The following is a 27,009-nucleotide window of genomic DNA, read 5'->3' as shown; positions in this document are numbered from 1 at the left end:
ATATTTTCGTCAAGTTGTGATGTAGGAGTTTATATTGCATTTCTGCTTTGCTAGAACAAGATCACTAAAAATATGCTATAGATACTTTCCACAGAGTGTTATCCCTCTTTTTTGGAACGCTATATCACAACTACCCGTCATATGGTAATACGATGTATAAAAGTCACGTATGTTTTAATACCCAGTGTTACATTGAAAAGTTGTAAAAAAAGAGTTGTTAAGAGAAATGACTCTACAGGGGTCTTGTGGCTTAGCACGTTCTTTTGATTTCTTTTCTGATTATACTTAACCTGATTTAAAGCATGACAATCATGCTTTATAACGGATAATAATGAAGAATTAAATATATCAGAGTAACACAGACCACACAATACAGTAAAATGTGCTAATATAATCAAATTCAAATAGGCTTATTCCTTAATATTTATAACTGACTGAATAAAAGGATTTAGGGATAAAATTGGGGAGTGAAGGATATTGCAGTGGAAAGTGAAATGGAAAGTTAAACCACCAAAAAAATAAAAAAAGAAAGAGCACTTCAGAAGATACCAATTTTATCCCAAATATCCAGAAACAAAGAACTTCAGTACTTAGATCGGCTGTCAGCTATTGCATTGGCCAAATCTTGTGTACAACATACAGAAATAAGAATCTAATGATAAGGGTTCATTTAACTTTACAGACTTACAGGACTGTGTAAGGCAAATCCTTACATAGATGGAACAGCAGCAAAGGGGTTCACATAATATAGTATAGTTAGGGTTGGATATACATATACACATATACAGAATAGTTTTTTTATTTCAGCCAAAGATTAATGAGATGTAACATGGATAGCAACTAATGATTTATTTTAGAGCTTTTCTTTAAAATGTCTCAATGGGATGTACCAACTACTAAGGCGGATCCTTTGGAAAGAACCTTAACATAATCCATAAGGCATTTTATTGTAATTTATATTGCCATGATAAAGTCTAAATTAAGCCATTCTGATGTGCACCCCATTCTAGTCTCATGACTGCTAACGCAGGTAGAACTTCAAAGGCAGTGGGAAGTTTTAAGCTTGTATTTACAGTGCTAGAGATGTGTTTGCATGTAATAATGGAGTTGCCTGTTTGGATTTTATATATTTAAACTGAGTATTTTAGCTTTTAAGACAGATGGTAAAATCATCAATGGATTGCAACAGTTGTGAGAAATGCGTAAGGGGAAGTAGCAGCTATAATTGTTGCATCCTAAGATTTTTTTTTCTAGGTTAATGAATTCTAACCCACACTTTTAACTGCACTGGTATATAAACAGGATCCCAAGGATAACATAAATGAAAATAGCGGGTATTTCCTTCAGATTAATCCAATGCCATGTATAAGGATCATGTATGGTTTCATTTTATCTTCTGAGTTATCTTAAAGAACTGGCCTAAACATGGTAAATTATAATAGCCTGATACAGAAGAGTAGGTAGAACAATACTTGGCAAGCAATCAGCTTTAGTGAAAACTGACACATTGCTACTGAATGTAGCAGAACATGCACAGAAGGCTTGTGAGTATGTGTAGTAACCGTAAGTAGATGGAGATCAACGATTTAATTCTTGAATACCTGCATTAATCTGGCAGTAATATAATTTGTTCCAAAATCAGCAGGTCTAATTAACTTACTACTGGATATCTATTCCCTCATGACCACAGCCAAAGTTTAGGAATAGTATATTTTTAGGTAGTTACCCACCTTGCCTTTCAACAATATACATTTTTATCTTTTCTGCATTTGCATAGAAATGCATAGGAACATCTGACCCTAAAAAAAAACATTGGTTGGTATTCCCAAAGGCTAACTTTCAGATAATCTCTTGCGTCTATGGGTACATCTATGGTCAGTGGAAAAAGGGAAAGATAGAGGTATTCTGCAGAATGATTCAACAGGGTCCTAACCTCTGCCACCATTAACAGTAAAGGGAGTCAAGACTAAGTAGTTGTCCCTAGAGTTAGCTACAACTCACATTGTTCATTGTATTTCTTTTTGTCAAATTATGAAACTATTTTTCTGAATGCTTTAATTGGATCTAGAGTGTTGTGCCAGGTTGCATGGCTTATGCTTTATTGTGATGCTGCTAAAACATTCAACCTTGTTAATTATCATGCAATGGGTCACTGAGGAAATACCTCTACATTTGGATAACTCTGATTAACCTTATATAATTTGAATTGTATATATGTTGCTAATTGTTTACATTGTTAATAACTTTCAAGATTTTTTTTTTAAATGTTTTTGAATTGATCTTTCTTTTCAAGGTATACAAGACTTATTTCCAAATTGAACAGGACAACAAAAATTTCTCAAATATGGAGAAATAATTATTGTACTGTTGTCTAAATGCCCCAGCTTTAATGAATTAAAGGATCTTAAAAGTCTAAATCTGTGTAACAATAAGACTGCTAATACTGTTTTTCTTTAGAGCACCTGTAACATCACAAAAAAATGTTTGAATTTATTATGAAGAAAATGAAAAAGGAGGAATGTATGGCAGTTAAGTGAGTTTGCTCATAAGCTAAAGGATTTTAAGACTCTTTTCCTCAAGGTGTAAATGATAACAATGGAAAATGGCTTTTTAGAAGCAACTTTATTTATTTGCTGTATACTACAGGAAATAAAACAAATAAATGAGTGATGGAAAGTGCTTGATCTTTCATGGCCAATAATTAGCCATTATTCAAAATTATTTCAGTTGTCAAAGGCACAAGATTTCATACTGTTACTTGAAAAATTATCTTCTTTCGTATGTTGCTGTAGTCTCCCTATTTCATGATCTTTTTTTGCTTGCTTTAGCTTGTAATGTTCAGTGTTTCAGGTCAAGAACAATATTTTATTTTTATTCTATTGAAAAATAGAAACTTCAAGACATATTGGAGGCCACTAGATGGGGACACTATCAGTTTCTCCTTGTCTTGTTGACTTTGGTTATCTGGTATTGATTTATTCTGGCTTGCTTCTGTGTTTAAAAGACCCTGAGATATTTAATTGAATCCCATATTGGCAATTTATACCTGTTACAGTAGCCACCTGAGAGTCATAAGGCTCCATCATTGTCATATGGTTGCAAAATCCACTCCCCCACCATCAAATTTGGTTGGTTCTCTCTTTGCTGTAAAAGCGAGATGAGAGGGTGCTAGATGTACTGGATCTAGTTTATAGTTCTCTAGGAATTTTTTTTTTAAACATATTACTAGAAATTTATCTTCAATATTTTTTTTCAGCAGTTTCCATGAAAATAATACAGTAAACTGTAGTAAACTGATCAGTCCTTAGTAGGAATATACAACTGGCTTTGTATCAGCAGTCAAATGCCACCAGCTGCATATAAACTAGCAACACTGGCATCAGGATTTCAGTCTTATGTTACATAAAAGAAGCTTTGCTTTGACCAGGGAGAGGATTCTCTCTTACAGTTTAGAGAAAAACAAACAAACAAACAAAAAAAAAAACCACGAGCTTTTAACGTCACGTGATAGTAATATAAAAAAGAAAATATTAATGTTTGCTGTAGTTCTTAATATAGCACATTTCATAATACTTTATGACTTAGTATAATGACTACTGTTTTATGCCTTTGGATACTGAGATGTAATATTCTAAATGTTTGTAAGAAAACATTTATAATAAGAAAACATTTATAATAAAACTTCTTTTTACACCTTCTTCATCACTTTAGCATAGAAGTGTTGAATCTGAATCTAGCAAATCCACTGAAACAGTGCTTTATTTTTAAAACATAAAATTGGTTTGGAAGAGTGCATAGTTCAATGACTCAGATAAAACCAATTGATTAGATAAAAGGATAATCTGATCATTTTCTGTTTTAATCCTAGCTTTATTTTATATCTGAAGGAATTATATCCCTTAAGCCTTGTCTTTGCTTCATAGAAATGATGATTTCATCAGGGTCTTCAGGGACATTCAGAATTTCTGTGAAACTGAGGGTTTGTTTAACCCAGAGAGACACAAAAATTTCCAGAATTGTTCCCAGAGAAATGATAGCTGTAGTTATTTAATCATATTTTTCCCTGGTCAGTAGTTTATATCCAGTTTTGTTTTACTATAGTTGCAATGATTCATGCATTCATGTTCTCCTGAATTTATTTTTATGTATTCCTCTGTATAAGAGCAAAGCTGTGTTCCCAATGAAGATAGAAGATGGGACAAGATGGAATGGGTGACATGAAGGTACATAGGAAATTATAGAGTTTGCAGTCATGCAGTTTCTTAGGCTGAGGTTTGTTGAGTGTAGTGATGGCAGTCATTTTACTCTAAGAAATGGGTCTTTATAGACTTATTTTTATAGTGTTTTAAAAAAGATCAAAGATAAAAATGGTCAGGTACAAAAAGAAAGCTGTGGATTACATGCCTCAAGCAGCAAAATTAAAGTTAAATAGAAAGAGAAAAAGTGAAGGTGACTTCTACTTAGTTTTTAGCATTTATGAAATAGGAAGTGCAATTTAATTTCCAAATTATCCTAAAATTAATGCCTCTTTGAAGAGATGAATGCCACTGGTAAACAGAGAACTCCCTGATGCATAGGTCATGATAGCTGCCTTGCTGTGCAGTCTACTGTTTGCAGAAAGTTGAGACTTCCCCAGCTGAGGAAGTCTGAGGATCTGCACTGGATCCTTTGGACAGTGCCAGCCTTTCTACTGTCTTTAATAGCTTAGCCCTTACTACTCTTTGAAAAGATTAGTGACCTATTAGATGGAATTCTTATTTTTTAAATTTTTTTTTGTGGGAATGGTGGTGATGTGTATTTTAGGATATGTTGGTGACTTAGTATAAAAACAGTACATCACCTTAGAATCTGAAGCTACTTTCATTACATGCTGTTACAAGCCTTTCTTTGATCTTCAGTTGGTAGAGCTACAGCATTCTAGGACCTTTACCTTCATCATTTGTTCCAATTAGCTGTAAAAGTCTCAGTTGTTGGCCTGCTTGATCATTGTTGTTGTTTTCATAGAAGTAGTGTCCTGATCCTTTTTAATCTGATTTAGGGTCTCTTTCTGAAGGCTTAGTTCTCAAGATAATTCTCAAGTTGAACTTTCATTCTTCCCTTGGGCGAGTCTATGTTGGTACCAAGTGACTACTGATTGGGTGATTCAGTTTTCCCTACCTCAGTATGCTTCAAGGAGAGTAGTGACTCTTCCATAATAACGTACACAGACAGTGTGGACTCTTCTATAATTCATAGAACAGTATAAAGTACAAGAAGAGTGTATCAAGGACACTTCATTTCAGAGAAAATATTCATGGACTTCCTGCAGAAGCATAGTTCCAGCATAAATCTTTAAGTATTACTAATTGGGTTTTTTCTCAGTTTTTCATGGCTTTTTTTTTTTGTTTCTCTTTCAAATTGGAAATAGAAACCTCTAGTTTACTTATATCTATCAAATACTGTGAAAAATGATATTTATAGTCTCCGTTACCTTAATATAACCATACACAACAATTACAACTATAAATTATTACAAGTATTACTTGTTAATCAACCTGGAGTAAAACCAAGCTCCATTGTCAACTAGGAAGTTGACATTGACTTTAGAATTTTATCTAAAAATGAAATAAAAATAGATTTATTTACCATGCTTCTTTTCCGTTAAAAACGAGCCGTTTCTTATGTTGTAACAGTTCTTAATTAATTTTGTGTATAATTTTTTTTTACTATCTGTGAACCCCAGCATATAAAATTAGTATGTAGGCTGGGCACATAGAATCCTCTAAAACCAGATGAAACCCAGACTTTCCCTGGCACACCAGCTTCTGATATTTTCCAGCAATTATTTCTGCATCTCATGATTGCATCTCTGGCAGTGAAGCCTCAATATATTTTCAGTTTTCACTGGCTGCAGACTGCTCAGGCTTCACACAAAAGATCCATTCTTTAAGTACTTTTAGATGAAGTCGACTGTGAGTTGTATAGAGTGACTGACTCATTTCAGATGTGGTCCCATAGAGAAAACATGGCATACCTACTGCACTGGAAGTGGAATCTAAAGGAAATCCCTCAGCCTGGGAGCTGAGGTTATATCGACAGTTCTTAAGAAAGAGGAAAATGGGTGATTTAATGATATCCAAGAAGTCTTTGTTTTTAATGTGTTATGTTTTGAATCAATTTTGAAATGAATATTTTTACTGTAGCGTTGCATCACAGATTTTAGGTTTACTGTTTTTTAAATTTATTTTTTGCCGGCAGTATGTTGCCATTCTTAGAACAGAGGCAGTATACAACAATGCCTTTGTGATGGCTGAGATGAGGTGATTTATTCCACTGAGCTTAGCAGCTTCCTGAGCAAAGCATTTTAAAGCAACAAAACTAGATATAACAAATGTGTTATTTAGACAGATTCTGCTACGTTTTATCTGACTACCCCAAGGGACTTGGCTTTATTATTCTCATTCCCTCCCTCCCAGAGCTGTCATGTAATGTAATGGTATTTAACAAATTGTGTTCGGAAAATGATTCTACTCAAGGTCGCTAAGGTTTCAAACCCCGTAACCTACGCTCAGTAATCCACCTGTGGTTATTACTGCTCTCCTTTAGCACTAGAGTATAAAAAGAAAGACTTCTCAGAATTTTCTGAGAAAAAATCACACAAATTATTCATGAAACTGGGAAAAGCTATATCAGTTAATGTATACTGGTTCTGGGCCAGTGAAGTCCAAAGGGAGCTTTGCCTTTGTCCTCTCTAAAATTAGTATCAAGCCATTTAAGAAGGTAATTTAATGTCAGATGATGTCTTGCATTTATTTCAAGCATATCTTTTGAACAGATGGATTTTAATGGAGAACATTACATGGTTTTAAAGTCAATATAAAAGCCCAGATTCTTTTAATTTGATTGTAAGCCTTGAACAGAGACACCCAAATTAATAGCAGAGTTTCCTAACCTACCTCTAAAGTCAATGGAGAGAAATGGAGAAGAGTAATACAGCTTACTACAGGTCTACGTCACTATGTCAAAGTCCTATCTTTGCACTGTTTTTCTACAGATCTTAGCATGATTTTAACTTTAGGCTATTGAGTTACGTGGGAGAATCCAAGCTTGCTGAATTTTTCACAGGATTTCAAGTGCATGGTGAGAGGCTGTCTAGTAAACAAACAATTCAATCAATCTACATTTACGCTCAAGTCATCTACATAAATGCTTTCTCAAACTCAACTTGCTAACTTTAATTTCCTAACTTTAATATGTATTTTTAACTTCTCCTAATAATGTTAATACCCTGGTTGGTAATCACTGCTCTCTCAACATTTTTTTTTTTTGACATCAGAGCACAAAATATTAATATTAATGTTAATATGTCAATTCTGGGCTATCAAATATCCTAAGCTATTTGATTTGTTATCCTTCCAACATGCAAGCATGTTTTTTTGGGTCAGAGAGGTATTCATATAGGCTGTCCCTCTAAAGGAGACAAGATTGCAACACGTATTCTAAATACAATGAAATTACTTGAAGTTGTTCCCTGGTGATTCCCAGGGAACTTTTCATGTGTAGAACCAAGTATCCTTGAATTAGGAAAAAGTGCAACAGTATAAGATGAGGGGAATAGTAATAAAAATCTTTGAATCCCTCTCTTCATCCACCTGAATAAGGACTGCATACAATACCTTTTGTGAGTATTTTTCCGTATGCTTCAGTAGACTTTGGATCAAACTGAGGGTTAAATCCAAGTCCATTGAAACAAATGAAATTATATCCCTTAAATCTAATAAGCTCTGTGTCAGGCTTGTAAATTTTACAGTAGTCTGCATTATACTCTAATAGCTGTCTGAGTCTAATGCCTGTGAGGCAACTGGCTGCTCACTACTCATATCTTGTCTTATATAAATGGACAGGAGATTCAGAAATTTCGAAGGGAATGAACGTTCTTGTTTGTATAAGTCTTTATGCTGTAGATAAACAAGTTCTCTAAACAAATCCCTCAGGACATCAACGCTTTTTAATATTGACAAGAATTGTTAGTAGCATTCACATTTCTGTAACAGAAATCAAAATATTTGAGGGATTGTTTTTGTTGTTGTTCATTTTCTTGGAAAATCTTTATTTCCACTAAATATTTTCCTCCTATATATTTTTTTTTTTTATTACAATGATTGGGTATGTTTACCTAGCATAAGTAGGTTACATGAAAAACAGTACCTGTGTTCTAGTGACATTCATAAATCTCACGTATTTGCTGCAAGCTCTCATGTTTGTCAGATAAGTCATGACAAGCTGTGGTATTGTTAAATATTATGCCTATTAGAAATGATAGTCCTCATTAAAAGCAAAATACAGTGCAATACTAGACTGTCGTCTACTTATTTCAGAGAGATAATACTGTTAAGCCTTGCTGCTCTCTGTGCTCTATACATTAATAGTTGAAACCAGTAAGATTCAAGAGGTGAAGTTTGTCATGTACTCTCTCTCATAAATGTGTGAGGTTTGTGTGTCTTTGTGTTGTGTCTTGTGTTTTTTGTTTATTTGCTTTTAATGTCTTATTTTACAGAAGAAATTAAATGAATCTGAGGATCAGGTTCAGGTGTCCTTATAAATGAAGAATAGCACTGGTTTACAGGAACAGTCCTCTCAAATTTACTGCAACTACCTACTAGCTTGCAAATAAGTTACTAATCCATTTGAGGAAAGGTTCCAGACTCTAGTCAATGTTCAAATTACATCTGAAACTAAAACATTAATAAATTCAGAGCTCAAGATGGCTTTATTGTACGCAACACATATCATTATTTGAAAAGAATAGAGATAAATATTTTCAGGTCTGTGTAGCTTTGTTTTCTCTAGGAAACACCAATGGCAAGAATTAGTCTCTTAAAAAGCCTTAAATAATACAATCATAGTCAAGAAATTATGAAAAAGTTGCCAATCTTTGATTTTTATTTTTCTGTCACTGCCCCTGGTTTAACAAAAATACTCTCTTTTTTGATATATTTAATATTCATTTTTTGTATTGTCTTCTAATTGACTTACTGTAGAATAACAAATAAATACTATTAAGAAAAAGAATTTTGACATTTTTAATAGCAAGCACATTTTTACCAGTCCACACTTCAAGTGGCTTATTTATGAAAAATAAGGAGCACTTCATATCTCTGAATATCTATTTTAAGGACAGTTTTTATACTACACTTTGAATTCTGAGAAGTTTTCAGAACCTTTACCGTAGTCCTTTCTATACTCTTAAAATAGCAAAGCAAAACAAAAACTAACGCCTAAGCTTTTCCTATGGCTGAGATGTCATGAGAATCTTGTTGACTTTTGACTGATACAATGTGACACGCTCCAAACACAGAAAGGATTTTACACAGACATGTCATAGCTCATCATGTTAGTGTCTCGGCCAAAGAAAGCATAATTAAGCCTTCATGAGCACGTTGGTTACCTTTTCTGTTCAGTTTATGGCTGTACATTGTAGAAGTGGCATTTGATAATGGAGAAGTTGGGTGACGCAAACGGAGTAATTAATGATTGTCTTGTGTGCATATGTGGATGTCAATGTGTCATAGACTACGAGGGAAAAGGAAGGGAAAAGCCCCTGTTCTAGCAGAAATTTTACCTTTATTTTTTCAAGAGAATAATAAAAATGCCACTGTTTAGTCATCAACAGGGCCCAGGTATCAAGCATAAAATTGTCTGACAGGCTGTCATCTGAGCACTATTTCTGACATGGCTTTAGGACCCAATCACAGCTTATTTATAAGCTATCATTTATAATTACTTACAAATAGTTCTAATGAGCATGTTTCAGAATTTTGATATTTTAAGCCCTTTTCAAAAGACCTCATTAAATCGGGATTAATTTTGACATGGTTCTGAGTAGAAAATCTCAAATGATAATCATCAAAGGTTCAACCTTCTTTGTGTTGCAGCAATAAATTTAGTTAAAGTAAGATGCAATTTGACATAATAGAGATACTGATGTCTCTTTCTTAGTAGCTTCATGTCTATGACACTCAAGAAAAGGAACATATTCCATATGTTTTGTACATATGTAAACGAGTATATATAGTGTATTAAAGAATAGTAACTGGAGACAACTTTTTGTTTGATTGGTATAGCTTTGAAAAGATGTTGATTTTTAAAAGAATGTCTCAATTTCTATGTTTGTATGTTTTGATGTACACCCTGTCTAGCATTTTCATTAGCCGGAGGGCTTGGTTTAGCATTTTCAGAAATGCATATTACTTATTAAGAAGTGTCGATACTAATGCCATAGTACAGAGTAGTAAAAGCTTTTAAATATTGAGTCGTAGGGGCTGGGCAAGAGTAAGCTTTACTTACCGGAAATGAAATGTACTATAACTTCAACACTGAAAACCAAAGAAGCATTAAAGCTGCTTTAAGCTGAAATATCCCTGGGAATAAGCCACTTTTGTTATTTTTTACTTTCTCATGCATTTTCTTTTGGTTGCTGTAGCATAATCAATACATATTCAACAAATTTCATGTTTATTTCATCTGTCTATTGAGGAGAGTCTCAAGTTATCTTTAAAAAGCCTTACTCTTTATGATTGAAAAGCTGACCATAGCAATTTGCTTTCATTGCAATCAGACAGGTGAGATTTCTTTCCTGAATTGAGATGATGTTTAGAAAAGTAACAAAGGAGACAGGACATGTCCCAATGATCTCAATCAAGGTCTAATTTAGGGTGGTGTTCTGTGGCCAGAAAGTTAAATATTTGTTCAGATGCCACAGAATTTAGTGCTTTTTTTGACAGTTCACCTTTTGGGGGAACTTGGAAATCAGTCTGTCTTGGAATTTTTTTCCGTATCCTTTGTCACCCAGATTCTGCTTGTGATTATGACTTCTCTCATGTCTTCCTTGTAAAAGTGTGTTTGAGGATTTATGGTGGATTCCTCTCCCACTGTGTGATGGAGCTAGGCAGCAGAGAGTCTGGGAAGCGGAGCTGGGTGCTATTCTGCCCACCAGTGAAGGAAGGTTGATGGGTTTTTCTGCCTGGGGAGTATTACCAGCCAGAAACCAGGAAGCCTTGAAGACAAATAATTGAGGACAATTGGAGATTCCCCACTTTTCTGGCACACACAGAGGAAGGGTAGTAGGACAGCCAGGACGGCATCTGAGTAGAAGTCACTCAGGAGTTATAGCCTGACTTACCAGGGAGGAATGCATTAGGTTTCTCTCCAGGTATGTTCTGTATATAAAAAGTTCCTTACGCAAATGTGTACTAGAGAGCTACGCAATAGCAGTGAATTTCTGCATAGATCTGGCAGAGACTATGAAAAAAGGTGATGTGAAATTATTCTGAGATTGCAGAAAGAGCTTCCTTGCTGTTGAGTACAGCAGGTTCTGCATTGTACTCTCCTGTTGCAGTGGAGGCTGAAGGCTATTCTTTCTCAGTAGAAGTCTGAAGCTCTTAGCCTCTTAATGGGAATGTTTTCCATTTGCTGCTAATGCTTGCTGAATTTATATTATTACTCACATTTAGGGAGGAAGTCTTTCTTCTGATTTCAGGATGTAGGCTGTCCAAGCAATTCTAAATTCTAAACTCCTATCTGAAGTTTTGGTGCTATCTACACCCTTTCCCCCCTTTCTGTCTTGAGAAACTAGCCTAGCATTTATTCACTTTTCCTAAGAACCACACTTTCCTTATTATTAGATACTAGATCTAATAATCCATCCTCTTGCTTGCTGCATTTAGATGATTTCAACTCATTATAGGTATTTTACTCATGGTTAAAATCACATCCTCGTGCCTAGAAACACACAGTGTGGCAGCCTTCAGTTTCAGAATTGATTCACTCTTGAACTTAGTAAATGGTGCATATGGCCAGATGGTGAGATTTCTGAGAACAAGGCAGCTTCAGATTCACCTCTTGTGGTATGTGGCTCCAGACAGCATGGGGACTTAGGTTACTGATGGAAATTTGGAACAAAGTATGAAAATCTGTCTTTGCAGGTTTTGTGTGGCTTTTGTCTATTCAAGATTAATAAGCATGAGACTCATTAAACAGAAAATATAAAGAAATATAGTTTTGGAAACAAGAATGTTTAGTCTTTACCAAGCTCAGACTGGGTTGCTCAAGCTATGCGGTTGAGGGAGAACAAAGATGCTACAGGGAAGTTGCCAGAACTCCACTGCAAAGCAATTGCAAGAGTTATCTTTCCACAACCTTTACCAACAGCTGACAGAAATTTAGTATTCTAAAGCAAGGTAGAAGATTAACTATTCGTAATGGTCTCATTAAAATATAGATAACGTTTTTCATCTGCTTTGAGTGCTAAGGTCCTGAAGCAGAAAAAACACATCAGTAAACATACAGAACAGTATTGTTTCCAGAGCAGACTGATGAAAATTTATCAGATTGTGCTGTCTGCACATGTTACTGCTGCTGTCTCCTCAGCTAATTTAGGAGAAAGTACTTGGATCTCCAGGCATTGTAGCAATGGTGATGGATACCCAGTCTGTTGCTGACCAAAGATGTGATTTCTGTCCCAAATCACTGGCAAAATAGAGTTTACAGTATGTTTTGAACAAGATTGTGTTATAAAGATAAGCACTTAGAAGGAATTTTAATTTCAGTGATTTTCTTACTGCAACTGAAAGAGTCCATGTACTGGATTAGTTTTAGTGATGTTAAATTTTTACATTTAGATCTCTTAGATCCTAATTGTGCTTATCCTTTTCCTTTACTGATAACCTGGTGGTCCTCTGTGGTTATAATTTGCTGAAATAGCCTAATAGCTTCATGGAGTCTGAAAAATGGAATAATTTAAAGCATTAATAAATCTGGATCATCGCTTCTGGAAATTGTATTAATTCAATTTTATTTTACTTAATTTTAATAATGTGCTCAAGTGTTTTACTTGTGTATTTAAATTTCAGCACATGCTTTGCTGAACTATGGCTTCATTATGATTATGGGAGAATATTTTATTAAATATGCAGGCAACTGAATTCATTAGTCTTCCACTACTTTCTTTCTCTTGCTGTATAGCTTAAGAGCAAGTATTAGTATTTCCTTGAGATAAATATAGCACCTAAGGGTAAAGTAGCATGTTAAATCCGCTTACTGTATTTGGCTAACAAGGAAGGTAAGTTCTTATTTTGAAAGGATGCAGTCTATGACTCACTTACCTGCTTTATAGTATCCTGTTTCATTATGTAAGGATACATTAAAAAGGGTAGAGAGCAAGGGGGAAACAGGAAAAAAATGGTAAGTATACACCAATAAGAATAACAAAGGTCTTGAAGGGAGCAATGGGAGAACTCTGGCTATCTACAAACAGATTTTCCTGTGTCATAGTGAATTTGAGACATTTATGTGCCTTTGTAAGATATAGCATAGGACTTTGAAGAAGCCTGTGCCCTTCTGAATGAAGAGTCACAGTGGCCAGTAGAGGTTTCCTGGGGCGTCTCAAATGGCAGAAGATACCTCTATTTAGGTCAATTTAACTGGACCTCTAATGTAATGGCCAGGAAGCTCATATGTGAGCTCCTCCTGTCCTTCCTAGTTTTTTTTATTTCCCCATAATGATGGGGAACTGCGTCACCCTGACTGCTGCTCCACCTGGGCTGCCAGGTACATGGGCCACACCTGGGGACTTCTATCATGTCACTTCTCTGTAAAATTACCTTTTCCATAAACAAATGTAATTCCTCACTGATGGAGTCTTATTAATACTTCTGATTTATTTTTGTGAAGCTTTTTTCCTCAGCAGATCCTATTATGCCATCATCTTAAGCTGATTGGGATGAACTAAAGGAAAAAAAATGTGTATACAAAGATGATTAGTTATGTAGGATGTAGAAATTATATTCATAAGTATATAATGTCAATTATTTAATCATTATTTCTGTTATGATGTGAAAGGATAGCTGTAAGATTGGAATTTTACCAAGAATATTTCTTATATTTTCAGAAATGTCACAGTATCATAAAAGCATGGAATGCTAAATAATAGTAAGATTGACTAGAGAAATAACAAGAAAAAAAAGTTTTGGAGATATTTTCAAGTGAAGTAAAGACTGGATTTAGTACATTTAATCTTGTCTCCATAGTTTTAGCAAAAGTACACAATAAATCAGATAAAGACAACAGAGAAAATACTTAAGCATTCTTAAATTCATAGCTATTAGTATAGCTATAAGGGGGAGAAAAATCCCTGTATATATTTAGAGTATTTATGTATTTTTTTCTCATAAATCAGCTTGGGGAAATTCCATACACACAATTATCTTGATGAAATTTACCATTTTAGATAAACTGTAGCTGTCCTCACATAAAGACCTCTATTAAAAAGTCTTTTATAATTTTAATAACATATCATGCAGCTATTTAATGACATATTGATATCCTAGCTGCTCATTGAATATTTACTCCCCATTGTTTTTCATAGCTTATGTTGCCAGCAGCATGTTTTCTGTTAGTCCAACTGTTTTTGTATGCCGTTTTAGAAGAAAATATAAGCAAGCATCACAGCTGGATTTTTTTAAATATTTAGTTAAGTGGAATAGTTTATTAAAGAGTTGTCATTTTAAGGTTTGAGAAAATCAAAATTATTGTATTAACAGTATTGCAACAACCTCATTTGTTTCAAACAAAGACTGTTGAAATGTGTGATACAAAATGGAGTTCTGAGTAGACGGAAAGATCTATTTGCTGAACATACAAGCCAGCGTCATTGAAAATTTCTGAACAGTTCTCCTAGCTCTAGAAAAGGTTTGCTTTGCCAGTAATATTTGTAATATAATAAGGTTTTAATTAAGAGGTATTTTCTCACTAATTCCTGTGAATTAATTTTCTGGCTACTGCAAGCCTTCTATGCTTCGTCTATTTTTTTTTTCTTCCTTACGTCAGCATTTGATAATTACAGAGCTTGACTGATGGCCAATTATCTGCCAAGTAAAATTGAAATTAACTTTACTGAACACCTGGGATCTGCTGTTCCCAGTGCTGTCCCATTACAGCCCTCACTGATGGAGCCACTCAGGCTGGAGCTGCTCGCAGCAGAGCAGAGGAAGCAGCAGCAGGATGCAATGTTTTTTGTGACATCCATTAGTGCCAGTACTCCTCTAAGTACATAAAAAGCCCTGGTTTTTGACCTGTGAGATCATGTCCTTTGCTGAGCTTTTGGAAGGAATATTAAGAATATAAATTAGATGCAACAACTAGGTAACTAGTATGTGGGTTTTTTTCTCATCACTATCATTGAAGAAGAATTTGACTATGTCTAGACATTGAAGCCTACTGTTTCCTTCTAACAGTAGGACTCCTTCCTTTCCTTTTGTATATCCTGAATGAGTCCAAAATGTCTTCTTTCCCAGCTTGCATGCATATGATCCCTGGCATAGTCACATGTCTGGAAATCTGGTGAAATTTGATTCGTCATTGTAGCTTTTTTGCTCAGCCTTTCAATGCTAGACATCCATTTTCCTTCCATTTTTTCAATGAATTACAACCATTGTTCACTTAAACTTTCTGTGCACGCAGGCTTCACTAATGGGGAAACACTGGCAGAGGCTGCCCAGGGAGGTGGTGGAGTCCTCATCCCTTGAGGTGTTTAAAAGACAGGTAGACGAGGTACTCGGGGACATGGTTTAGTGGCAGGTAGGAATGGTTGGACTTGATGATCCAAGAGGTCTTTTCCAACCTGGTGATTCTATGATTATTAGTTCATACTAATAGATTATCATAGATTATCACTTGCTTTATCAGTGAGTGTGCAGTGGAATCAGAGTAGGTTCTCCCTCATATAATGCAGAGCGTCACAGTGAATTTCTATGGCCAGAGCAGTGTCAGGATACCTCCATATGTATCTCACAGAGAAGACGTGATGGAGCAAAGGGAAGGTTCTGTCTGCTCGTGTACCAGGCTGAGGGGTGAATTGGGTCTGTGCGGGAGCAGTGTAGTGAAAGGACAGTGCAGTCCCTGTGCAGTGTGTGAGCTCTCGGAGCTGCTCTGAGACTCCTTCCTATGTACTCACTGCACTGTACTGCTGTGTTTGTGAAAGCTTTAGAATGAAACTCTACATTAATGGTATACAACGGAACAAAACTGGAAATCAACCTAATTTGTAATGTACAGCATTTCTGCATAGTGTTCTAAGTATTCAGTCAAGAAAGACGATGCGCATAATCAATATCAGTGTAGTAAGCTGAAAAATGTCATTAAGCCTGACATTTTCTGACTGTTGGCACTGACACAACATGTTGCTGAACAGGAATTTACATTGAAGGTTTTTATATATTCCTGAATAATTAATATGCATAGATTTGGGATATAGCTAATGCTTTCTAGGTGAAGATAATACATGTGTTTTAATAATTGTTCCCTGCCACTTGATTTATCAAATTTTAAAATATTGAATTGCAAATATATTACTGCTTTTTAATGTAGGGCTCCTTCATGAAAGCTGTTAGTACATTTTGTTCTTCTATTGAGTTACATGACTTAATGACAATCCTATTTAGTCTAGGAATTTTGTGCACCACTCAGTGAGATATTAAAAAGCTTTTAACTATTAAATGATAGTTACGTATATGCAGCATGCAAAGCCTGTCATAGTGTGCACTAAGCAAATTATTTCACCATTTCTATTACTAAAAATCCAAAATAAATAATACTTAGTTTGCAAATCTTTTTTGTAGACCTATTTAGCATAATGGTTCTTTTAATCTTAAGCAAGGAAGTATAATTTCTAATAATGCTATACTTACTGAGATGAAACGCTGCTGTATTATATACCAACATCAATTTAAAAAAGGTGTCTTTAGAAAACATGGCAGAAAGTGGATTGTAGTGAAGAATTTAATTAACCGTAGTGTCCCTTTCAAAAATATATCCTTGAAAATTCCAAGATAATGCATTGAGACAGAATTCAACTCATAGAATACTTGTTCCAAACCTGTTAAACTGTTCAATTTAGTCAATGGCATCGATAGCTCATTTCTTTATGAGTTCAATAAAGAATATACTATTTTATACTGAATTCCTGTAAATCTGCGCTACTTTTTTGAATGTAAATTATGATTCAACATCTCTGCACGTGTAACTGTGGAAAAATCTCGTCTGTGAAATATGTTCTATTGTCAGTGACCATATCCTTCCTTTACCTCTTTTGTAACTTTAGCCTTAACATAGACACGTAAGCATGACAGAGCAGAAGAGAGTACAACCTAGTTATTTTTATATTTAGTACCTTACATTTTTTCTATTCAATCAATAATCTGAACTTGTATTACAATGCAGTGACTATGCTCATCTCTTCTGATATGAATAACTTAAATTGCAAAACCTCTTTGGATTGGAGCAGTTGCAATTGTTATACTAATTTTAAAGAGCTACTCTCTGCTAATGTGAATTTTATTAATTCTGGGAATCATCCATTGCATTTGAAATACATTTCTGTCATTACATCTTATTTTGTGTGCACCTCTTGTTGAGTGTCTGTTTTCATCGTTTGAACCTTTTTTAAAATAATTGTCATTTATATATTTTTTCAGATTTTTTTATAATCCATTTTCTATCTAAATGAACACTTCTGAATTTGATAACTTCAATAAGACCTTTACTGATGATACAGTAACTCTGTGAAAGAAAACACATATGGAATGTTTTATCTGTAGCTGTAGCTGCTGCTTCAGTTGTCAAACTAACGGAACTGTAACGGGGCACTTACTAACAAAATTAATAGGCTGCATTCTTTGTTGCTAGATCCGTACAGCTCCATTAGAACTGATTTGTTCAGGGATGAGAGGAAAGAATGATGGAGATGCTAGTACTTTGCTTTGTAGTCAAAAGGAATCCATAGCTTTCTTTGTATTCATGAGCTAGTTAGCATCTTGTTATGCCAGCCTTCAATGAGCTTATAAAAGTTGAGGATCATCTGTTGTGGTATGATTTTATTTACAGAATATTTTTTTATTCTCATTTTTGTGTTATTCTTACATTCATTAAAGAAGGAGGTCAAGGATATTTGTTTCTTCTGCCATTGTTCATTATCCCAGATGCTTCTACTAGAGGAAGTGGTTTCTCAGGGATTTTACTGTAATCCACAGGATTTTCTTTTTATTGAGCCTTTTTCCTGCTACTGCACTTGATAGTAGTTGTTTCAAAGTTCAACCATGTACAGAAAATGAAACGTAATAGTGATCATGCTTGCTTTCTATTAAAGTATGGATTTTTTTGAAGAGATTAATTTACTGGGAGAATTCTCTGTGAGGCCGTTTTACACCTAAAATCTAATATCAAAACCCAGTGCAACAACCTTTCTTAAAGACAAGCAATCTAATTTGACACAGATAGCTATCCCACACTGTATATTTTTGTTAGTATTATAGCTGAAAGACTACATAGTTGCTGGGGCCAGGGGTGAGCGAGTGGCTGTGTGTTGCTTATTTGCTGGCTAGGATTGAACTATGATACTATGCTGAGGTTTTCTTTGAGATTTTGGGGGATGAACTATTCTAGAACTTTTTTGCTCTCCTTTCTCATTAGCCTGGTCCCTTTACACACCCTTTTCAACCTCCACACAAATACGAAATTCCTAGTCTCCTAGAATTTCAGCACAATTAAGCTACAGCTATTTGGCTAATAGAATATATAACAGGTAGCAGGGCAATGAACTGCTAGATCTGGAAAAAATCTATATAAAGCTATATGTCTGCTCAAATGGTGCCATCTATAAATAATCCAGGATTTCGACATGTTAGAGGATTTTTCACTTATTGGGACCTTTCAGAAACTCTGTGGGGAGTAACAAGTATCCAGCCAGCAAAATGTAGTCTAATTAGATCTCTGCTGCTACAGAGTTACTCCTCCCCATCCCCAATGAATTTGGTTACCAGAGAGAAAATTTTACATCCCCCAATTCCCAAAGACTTTCTGTTATGAAACAGAAAATTTGAGAAGAAAATTTTGTATACAGCTGATATTTCATAGCGCTGTGTGTGAAAGTCGTATACATAGAGCATGTGTGTATTAAACTTCCTTTCCAACCTTCATATGAACAAAAGATGTAGTGAGAATATATTATTTCAGAGAATAGAAAGCATAATTTTAAACATTAATTGTGATCATTCGTATTGTTTTATCTCCTTTTGGTTTGAGAGAATGTTACATTTTGTGTTTGCCTGTTTATCATTTGCCATTGCAATTGGAAGGCCTGTGCAATATTGCTGGAGTATAACACAGCTTAGGAGGCTAAAGGAAAAGTGACTCTTCAAAACCAAAGGGTGATACATGCCTTTAAAACTCTGATTTTTTGGCTGTTGATGAAATTTTTCAAATACATGAGTGATAATTTGTGGTATTTGTAATTTTAGTTCTGTTTCTATTTTTTGGGGGGAGCTATTACTGTTCTCTTCTGTATTTTACTGTTCTCTGTATTTTAGAGGATTTGCACAATTTAAACATTTATTAATGAGACTAGGAGACAAAATACAGATGAATACTGAAGTTTTTCTAGGCTTAAAAATGATAAAATAAAATATTTTTCAGATAGTATTTTTTAGAATTTATTCTTCAGAAAAAGTGTATTTATGTTCAAGTGTCTCTTCAGGTACACCTTCAGAGTACCATGGTGATCCAATGTTAAGGATTACTACTGTGTTTTATTGTTAGCTTCCTATTACATTCCGTTATTGTTATCTTCTGTGACTGATCTAGATATTCCCAGATTCCTTATGTCATTTTATACTTTGCAGTATGGTTATAGGACCTTCTTTCAAAAAGATGTAAATGTTTCATGTGTATTTGATGTTTTTATTGAAATAATTAAGTTTTAGCCACAATCTCCCCAAATCAAAACCCACTGTACATTTCCTTTTTTTTTCTGATTTTGAATCTATTTTTTTCTTTAAAGCAGAAGAAACAGTGAAACCAAAATATGCATATTGATATTTCAATATGCACATATATATAATATTGATATATATATTAATATTGATATATTAAAATATCCATTTTTGTTTAGGAAAAATACAAAAATAAATATCAAGTGAGGAAAAGACAGATAAACTTTCTGTATTTTGCACCACTTGACAAGAGTTAATTAGAAAGGCAGTGGTAACATTTTGTTACAGCCAAAACTTTGTTGTGATCAAAAATGTGACCTTGCCTGATAGGGAAAGCACAGATGCACTAAAATCTTTGCTCTTTACAGCGCTTTCTTAGACTGTTAATATAATTAGTTTAATTACAATATTTCCATTCACACTCCAGCCTTCCCCAGCTTCATTGTCGTTCTTCGCACATGCTCCGGCACCTCAGTGTTCTTCTCTCAGCCTGGAGAAAAGGAGGCTGAGCGGAGACTTTATCGCTGTCTACCACCACCTGAAAGGATATTGTAGTGAGAGTGACTGTTGATCTCTTCTCCCAAGTAACAGGTGATAGGACAAGAGGAAATGGCCTCCAGTTGCACCAGAAGAGATTTGGTTTGGATATTAAGAAAAATTTCTTCACCCAAAAGGTTGTCAAGCGCTGGAACAGGCTGCCCAGGGAAGTGGTTGAGTCACCATCCCTGGAGATATTTGAAAAACGTGGTGCTTAGGGACATGGTTTAGTGGTGGACTTAGAAGTGTTAAGTTTATGGATGGACTCGATGACCTTACAGTTCTTTTCCAACCTAAGCAATTTTATGATTCTATATTTTTCTACCTTTTTTCTTTTTAATTATTAATTCTTTACTGATAGGCAAAATCACTTTTTTTCCCTCGTATCTGTATTTATGATATATTTATTTTATGTATATAGGTACATTCTTTGCTCTTCTATACCTTTTCTTCCTCTTTAAAAAGTTTTTCTCCAGTTCTCGAGTCAGCTGCTTTTTTAATGATCATTGCTAGATTTTTTATGTCTACCTTTATTATCCAATGCTTATAGTGCTGTAGAGCACATTATGTTAAAGTTATAAATACTTCATTCTACACTGAATAATTACTTTTTACCATGTATGTAAAACCTTTGATTATACCCCAAGATTAGGCAAATATAAACAAATATAAGTGATATAAGCAAAACTTTAATAACTTAGGCAATAGTTACCTAATCATTAGAAAAACTGTTAAAGCTAAACAGGCTAAATCAGAACTCCAGGCAGGCAAGGTAAGTTCAGATGAAACCTGAGAAATTAGTCCTGAGTGCTGGTACATGGTCTGCAGCTTGTTATTAGCAATGGCAATACTGGCTTACGGGGCTACAATAACAGCAGAACAAACATTCTTGCGTTGTTTTCTGTCTCTTTGTCATATTATTACCTCTAATTAGCAAATTAACTAGTTAGGAAGTCTAGCTTTAGCTATAAAAACCAGGGGTTTTTGGTTTTTCATTGCTTGTTTCTCAGGTTATACTCAGTGGTGGTGCATTTACTTGTTTTAATGTTCTTACAGAATTTGAAATCTTGTCTCTTTAAGCTAAGGCAAAGTAACCAAAGGTTCAAGGAACACAGAAACAAAGAGAAAGCTGTAGGGAATGCTCCTAAAGTAAAGTGAACTCACAAATAGGAACAGCAGTATCTGAATTTAGCGGGTTTGGTAGATTTCACATATCCTGAGGAAGTTGAGTATAGCCTTGTTAGGTTACATCCTTCCCTGGACTTTTCCTTTTCTTGAAATCTGAACTGAAGACTTGGATTTCCATAGATATTTCGGTGTGTGCCACTGCATGCTACATCCACATAGGATTCTTGCACAGTCTGAGTGCTGCTTTCCCCATTATGATTTGGGATTAGGAAAGGCATCAGGCTAAAAGACAGTGAAGGTGTCAAATGGCAAGCAGACATGAAGAAGTGGAGAGTGGAGTCTGTAAATCAGTAAGTATTTTATAATGAAGTATTTTGGAACCAGGGGGAAGTGATAGTGATGTAAGTCTTTATAGTAATAGAAGTGCATTTATCCTAACCTGTTAGGACAGAATAATCAAGATAGTTGTAAATACCACTGCGGATGGCACTATCAAGCTTAAGATTATCATACCCTAATGCAGTGCCAAAACTAATCAGTCTCCATACAACTAACATACTAACAACGTGCAGACTCTGAGGACATATGCTTTTATCACAGTAACAGTGTCAAAACAGTATTATCCATTCAAAACTTATTTTCAAGATAAAATTGCTATGTTAACAGAATGCCTTCTCAGCTGTTCAATTAAATATTGAACATTTTTTTAAAAAAGTAGAATTAATGCCTAAACAGCTTAGGTTAGGGAGAATAATATGGATTCAATTCAACATAGTGTCTGTTGTTGCCACGGCAAAAATAATAAATAGATCGTAAGATAGAATAAAAATCAACTATTTAGATTGCTGCCTTCTCTTATTCATGCCTGTAAATGAAATATGTTCCTCAAAGAAATTATGTCTGTAAAGTACTCATTTTTCTTATGATTAAGACAGTGTTTTAAGGGGGTAAACTTATTTTCTTAAGTTAAGAGAATAAATAATGTCAGTAAGGGGACTGAGTAATCTCTTTTTTAACAGATTATTTCAATAATCTGTTCAATGTTTGAAATCTTTTTCAATAAAGTTCAATAACAGTTCACGCTTTGTCCATGTCTAACCTTGATGAGGGTAAAACCATTAATGAGGGCAGGTTATTCTCTGCGAACAATTCTGTTCTTCCTCAGTGAAATTCATGGCTGCTGCGGTAGCTACAGAATAATAATAGGCGAAGGACAAAAGTTATTAAGGTTGTTTGCAGAAGTGAAACATCAAGGTGCTTTTAAAGTGAGCCTTTAAGTAATTTTAAAAGAAGCCCTATAGCATCAGTGTCATTTATTATTTAGTGAAGACTTCCATCACCGAGCAGCACCTGTTTTTCCTTTTTAACACTAGCCATGTTGTCCTGTAAATCAGATTTATAGGAAGGATATTTCTTTATTAGTTTCAAGTCAGATGATGGTCAGTAGAAGTAATCCTCTGGGCAGAATTGTCCCCAGCCTCAGCATAAAAGAAATTTTGATTCATTTATTATATTCTCAGTCTGCATGCAGACCTCCTACTGACATCAGTAACAAGCTCACTGAGAAAAAAACCAGAGCTTTAAAAATGGGATGTTATTTGTGTTTGAGATGAATATTTTTCTCTATACTAATGCTGTCACATTTTGTATGCTGTGGTGTGGTTTGCTGTGGTTTTATGTTTTGGCACCAGCCTGTAATGTGTGTGCCATCATACTGTGTATTTAAGGAACAAATTCCCCACAGCAATATTACATTTCAGACCACTTTATGGGATAATTATGATCGAGGATCTTGTGATTTCCATAAATATCCAACAAACTACACATAAGTATGTCAAGACTTGTGAAAATGTAGCTAAATCCTATCAAAATAGAGTTGTCACTGTCCTTTGCTTAAGCGTAGGAAAAAAGCTGCAATGGATCAGGGAAACAAGTGATCCCTGTAAGGGATCAAGCAAATGAAATATGATACTAGACTGCAATTTTGGTGATGTGCTTCAGATTCTTTTAGATATTGTGGGTTATTAAGTAACCAAATTATAGTCAAGTAATTCAGCACCTGCCTCATCAAACAACAGAATATGGAATTAGATATAGACCACTTCAGCTTCACTGATTTGATTATGTAGTAGAGAGAGACTGGTGAATATACATTAATCTCATGAAATTAAATCAAGAAAATTAGCTGAAGATATTCCTAGGGGCCTATTTGATGTCTATTTGCATAAAATGCTGAATTGCCTGCTTACTGAAATCACTTTTTTTTTGTGATGAGTAATGGAATGAAATTGAAGAACTGAGTTTATATAAAATTTAAGCAGGAATTTACAGGTTCAAACCAGAAACCCATTTAACTCCTGCCTCTGACAACAGCCAATACCATGTCATTAGACTGTAAGAACAAAATAAGTATATCATTTTTCTCTCAGTGTTTCCTAATGTGGAGTATAGAGACTACATTGTTACTTTGTTGATGTTTAATTGTGTGTGATGGACTTTGCATCTATAAAATTTTCTGAACCAATCTGTTATTCTTTTCTGGTATCTTTGGTTCCCTGTATAATATATGCAAGTATGATGTAATTCTGCACACTTTGAAGAAATATTTCCTTTTCGTTGGCTTTAAAAATTCTTTAAGATAATGTCATCTGATATTTCCTCATTCTTGTAAGAAATGATGACATAATAGGCTAATAAAGCCTCTGCATGCTTTATCTATGCCATTTAAAATTTTATAGACTTCTGACCCTTTTGTCTCTTTAAGAGTCAGAATTATTTCATCTTTTCACATATATTGACATTCTAGAATTTCTAACTGTGCTTTTGTCTTGTTTGTAACTTTTCTATTGGCACTGACTACTTTATAGTTGGTTGGAAACTGATTTCATATTATCCCTCCAGAAGAAATCAAAACAAATAACTTAAGAAGCATAAGTCCATCCAGGAGGCTTTTCAAATTGAGATTAATTCATATGAAATTACTTGATTTCAATGTTAAGTACAGGCATTGAAGGCCTGTGTTATTATCTCAATCCAAAAATGTGATTCTCAGTTCTCAGTTATTCTTAGTCCAGCTGTGCTTGAAAAAAAAAATCGTTTGTAATTTTCTTAATGTTTTCTGAGCAATTCAGTTTTCTAAACTATGTCACCTATAAGTGATCCTTTTGTAAACAATATCAGTATTGACTTCTACTTTGATTTAGTGAAGTAAAATATTGAAGTAAAATTTTTTGAGTAGAATAATGATAAATAATAAGGTGGTAAAACATGTTTACAAAAGGGATGAATGTAGTGTAAGTAGTTCTAGAAGTTAAAGAATATTTTATCTGTAGATGTATTTAAAATAACTTTATCACAAATACATTCTCGTCCTTGGTGAAATATTCATGATTCACAGTAATTTCCATTTTTGGTTGGAGATAAAATGGAGTTGTGAAGGACAATTCTGAACAGAAATCACAGCACATTTAGGAAAGCCATTGTCCTGGTGCGTTTAGTGTGCACAGCTTGAATCTGAGACATAGGTTCTGTTTAACTTATTCAGAATAGATACTTGAACCTTATTCTGCTGTACTCAAAAGAAGTAATAACTAAAAGCATTTAGTGGATTTTAGAATGCCTCACCTGTTTTGACCAGCTGTTTTTCTCAAACTGAAAAAACATTCCTGGTTCATACTTGTTATGGCCAGTGCATTTCAGCAAAGCTGCTTTGAGATCCACTAAATGTTTTAACAAAAAATAAAAAAGGTTGTCACTGAAGCAATTTTTCTTTTCCACTAGTTACATGCTTGAGAAATTTCTCATGCATGCAAAGTTTTCTGCTTTGTATTCTCTCATTGCTCTAACAAATCATCATGTGCTTTGTATTTTCAACATTCCATTTTTTTTGCAGTATTTAATAATCTCTCTGGTTTATGTTTTGGCTACAGGTTTCTCTTGGACTTCTACATGCTCGAGCTACTCATATCCTCTGGCCTCCACAACGCTGGCAGAAGTTACAGCCGGTGCTGCCTCCGGAGCGCAAACCACTCCAGAGTGAACAAGAGTGATCTGAACGTTCAGACAGAAAAATTCTGAAATTTAACCAGAAAGAGTTGCAGTGTTTATACCATCATCTGCAAGAGCTTTGCCAAATGTGTTTAAACATTAGGTATCGTATCAGCAAATACACGTGACACCTTCCTGTTGAAATGCCCCCTTACGCATATTTTTTTTCTGGGTTTGTATTTGTTTTGTTGTTTGATGTTCTTAAAAAAAAATCTCAAAGTGTAGTGCTTCTTGCATTGTTTTGGTTTTAAATAATTCGTTGTAGAAGGCTTGATTGTTCAATTTTTAGGGGAACAGTAAAATGCTTGACTTGTTATGACTGTACCTGTTCTTCTCTGGATAAGAAATTCAATAAAATATTTTAATCTTTTATATTCAGCTTGTTTCTTGAGCAACTGAATGGAACTTTTATCATTATCTTTGATTGCATATGAAAAAATATAAGCATGTAATATGCTTTGGATTGTCCTGTAATTTCTAATACCAAAGAATCGACACTTCTGTAGCTGAAAAGTTAATTGTATTTGTCATATTTGTTTTAAAAAAAGCTAATGAGTGTTTTTTTCCCTTTTAATGCAACTTTTATTTATTATTAAACTTAGTACTGAAATTATTTTTAATTTCTTTTTCAGGAGTGTTTTATATAAACATTCCTTATATATTTTCATGAAGTAGATTTTCAGTTAAAATATGCAAATTATATTGACCTACCTAAAAGCAGTGTTTCATTCATTTTTCAAGTACAGTAAATAACTGCTAGTATCGATTGCCACATTTCTAATGTAATGTAAGATTATAAATCTATACAATTAATACTATAAACCTATAATTCGTGTTATAAATACACTCTGTGAATATGTAGTAAAGCTTCTGCATAAATTATAAGTGAAAAGAACTTGAAAAATGGCACATTTTCAGATGCAGATTAATATAAATCAGTTTATTTTTGTATTTATTGGATTTTACTTCAGACAGGATAGTACTTTAAAAATCTGACAAGTCACACGTAAGATCTTTAAACATTTCAGCTAAAATCATGCAATTGTCAGAACTTCAGATGAGACAAAAATAAGTCCATAGCTATTTGAAGGCACACATCTGCGTATTGGTTAGATTGCAGGTTCAATCACTGTGAAAACTCTCCATTACTGTCTAAACCTCTTCTTAAATGCTCCAGTTCTGTAGCCCTGAACACTTTACTTTCTGCATATGCCATAATCTTTCCCTGTTCCAAAAAGCTATTCCATTACGTCTCTGAATTCATCTTAGTTAAAACTAATGCAGTTTGTTTTGGTGTTAATTGCAGTAAATTCACAATTGTTTTGATTGACATAAAGTGATTGAAAACTGTTTGCAGGGAGGGTGCCGATTTAATTAAGAAAAATTAAATTAATTCAAGAAATTTACTACAATCATAAGTAATTTTTGTGACAAAGATACAAAAACATATCCATGAAAGGGAAAAGAAAAAGACAAACATAAAAAGAAGCAGAAC

The 27,009-nt window shown here is 34.3% G+C and overlaps 1 protein-coding gene across 1 annotated transcript in view; it reads left to right on the top strand.

Annotated features, from left to right (window-relative positions):
* The window catches only part of IMMP2L (inner mitochondrial membrane peptidase subunit 2), a 446,080-nt gene extending 419,346 nt beyond the window's left edge, over positions 1-26,734 (top strand). Inside the window, exon 6 of the mRNA XM_054088177.1 lies at positions 25,397-26,734. Coding sequence (XP_053944152.1) covers positions 25,397-25,516 — 120 coding nt within the window. The 3' untranslated portion in view covers positions 25,517-26,734. The remainder of the gene's footprint in view (positions 1-25,396) is intronic.
* The last annotated feature ends 275 nt before the right edge of the window (positions 26,735-27,009 follow it).

This window comes from Cuculus canorus, chromosome 1, assembly GCF_017976375.1.
Source record: "Cuculus canorus isolate bCucCan1 chromosome 1, bCucCan1.pri, whole genome shotgun sequence".
NCBI lineage: Eukaryota > Metazoa > Chordata > Aves > Cuculiformes > Cuculidae > Cuculus > Cuculus canorus.
The sequence above is the reverse complement of the archived record's forward strand: the minus strand, read 5'-3'. Positions and strand labels throughout refer to the sequence as shown.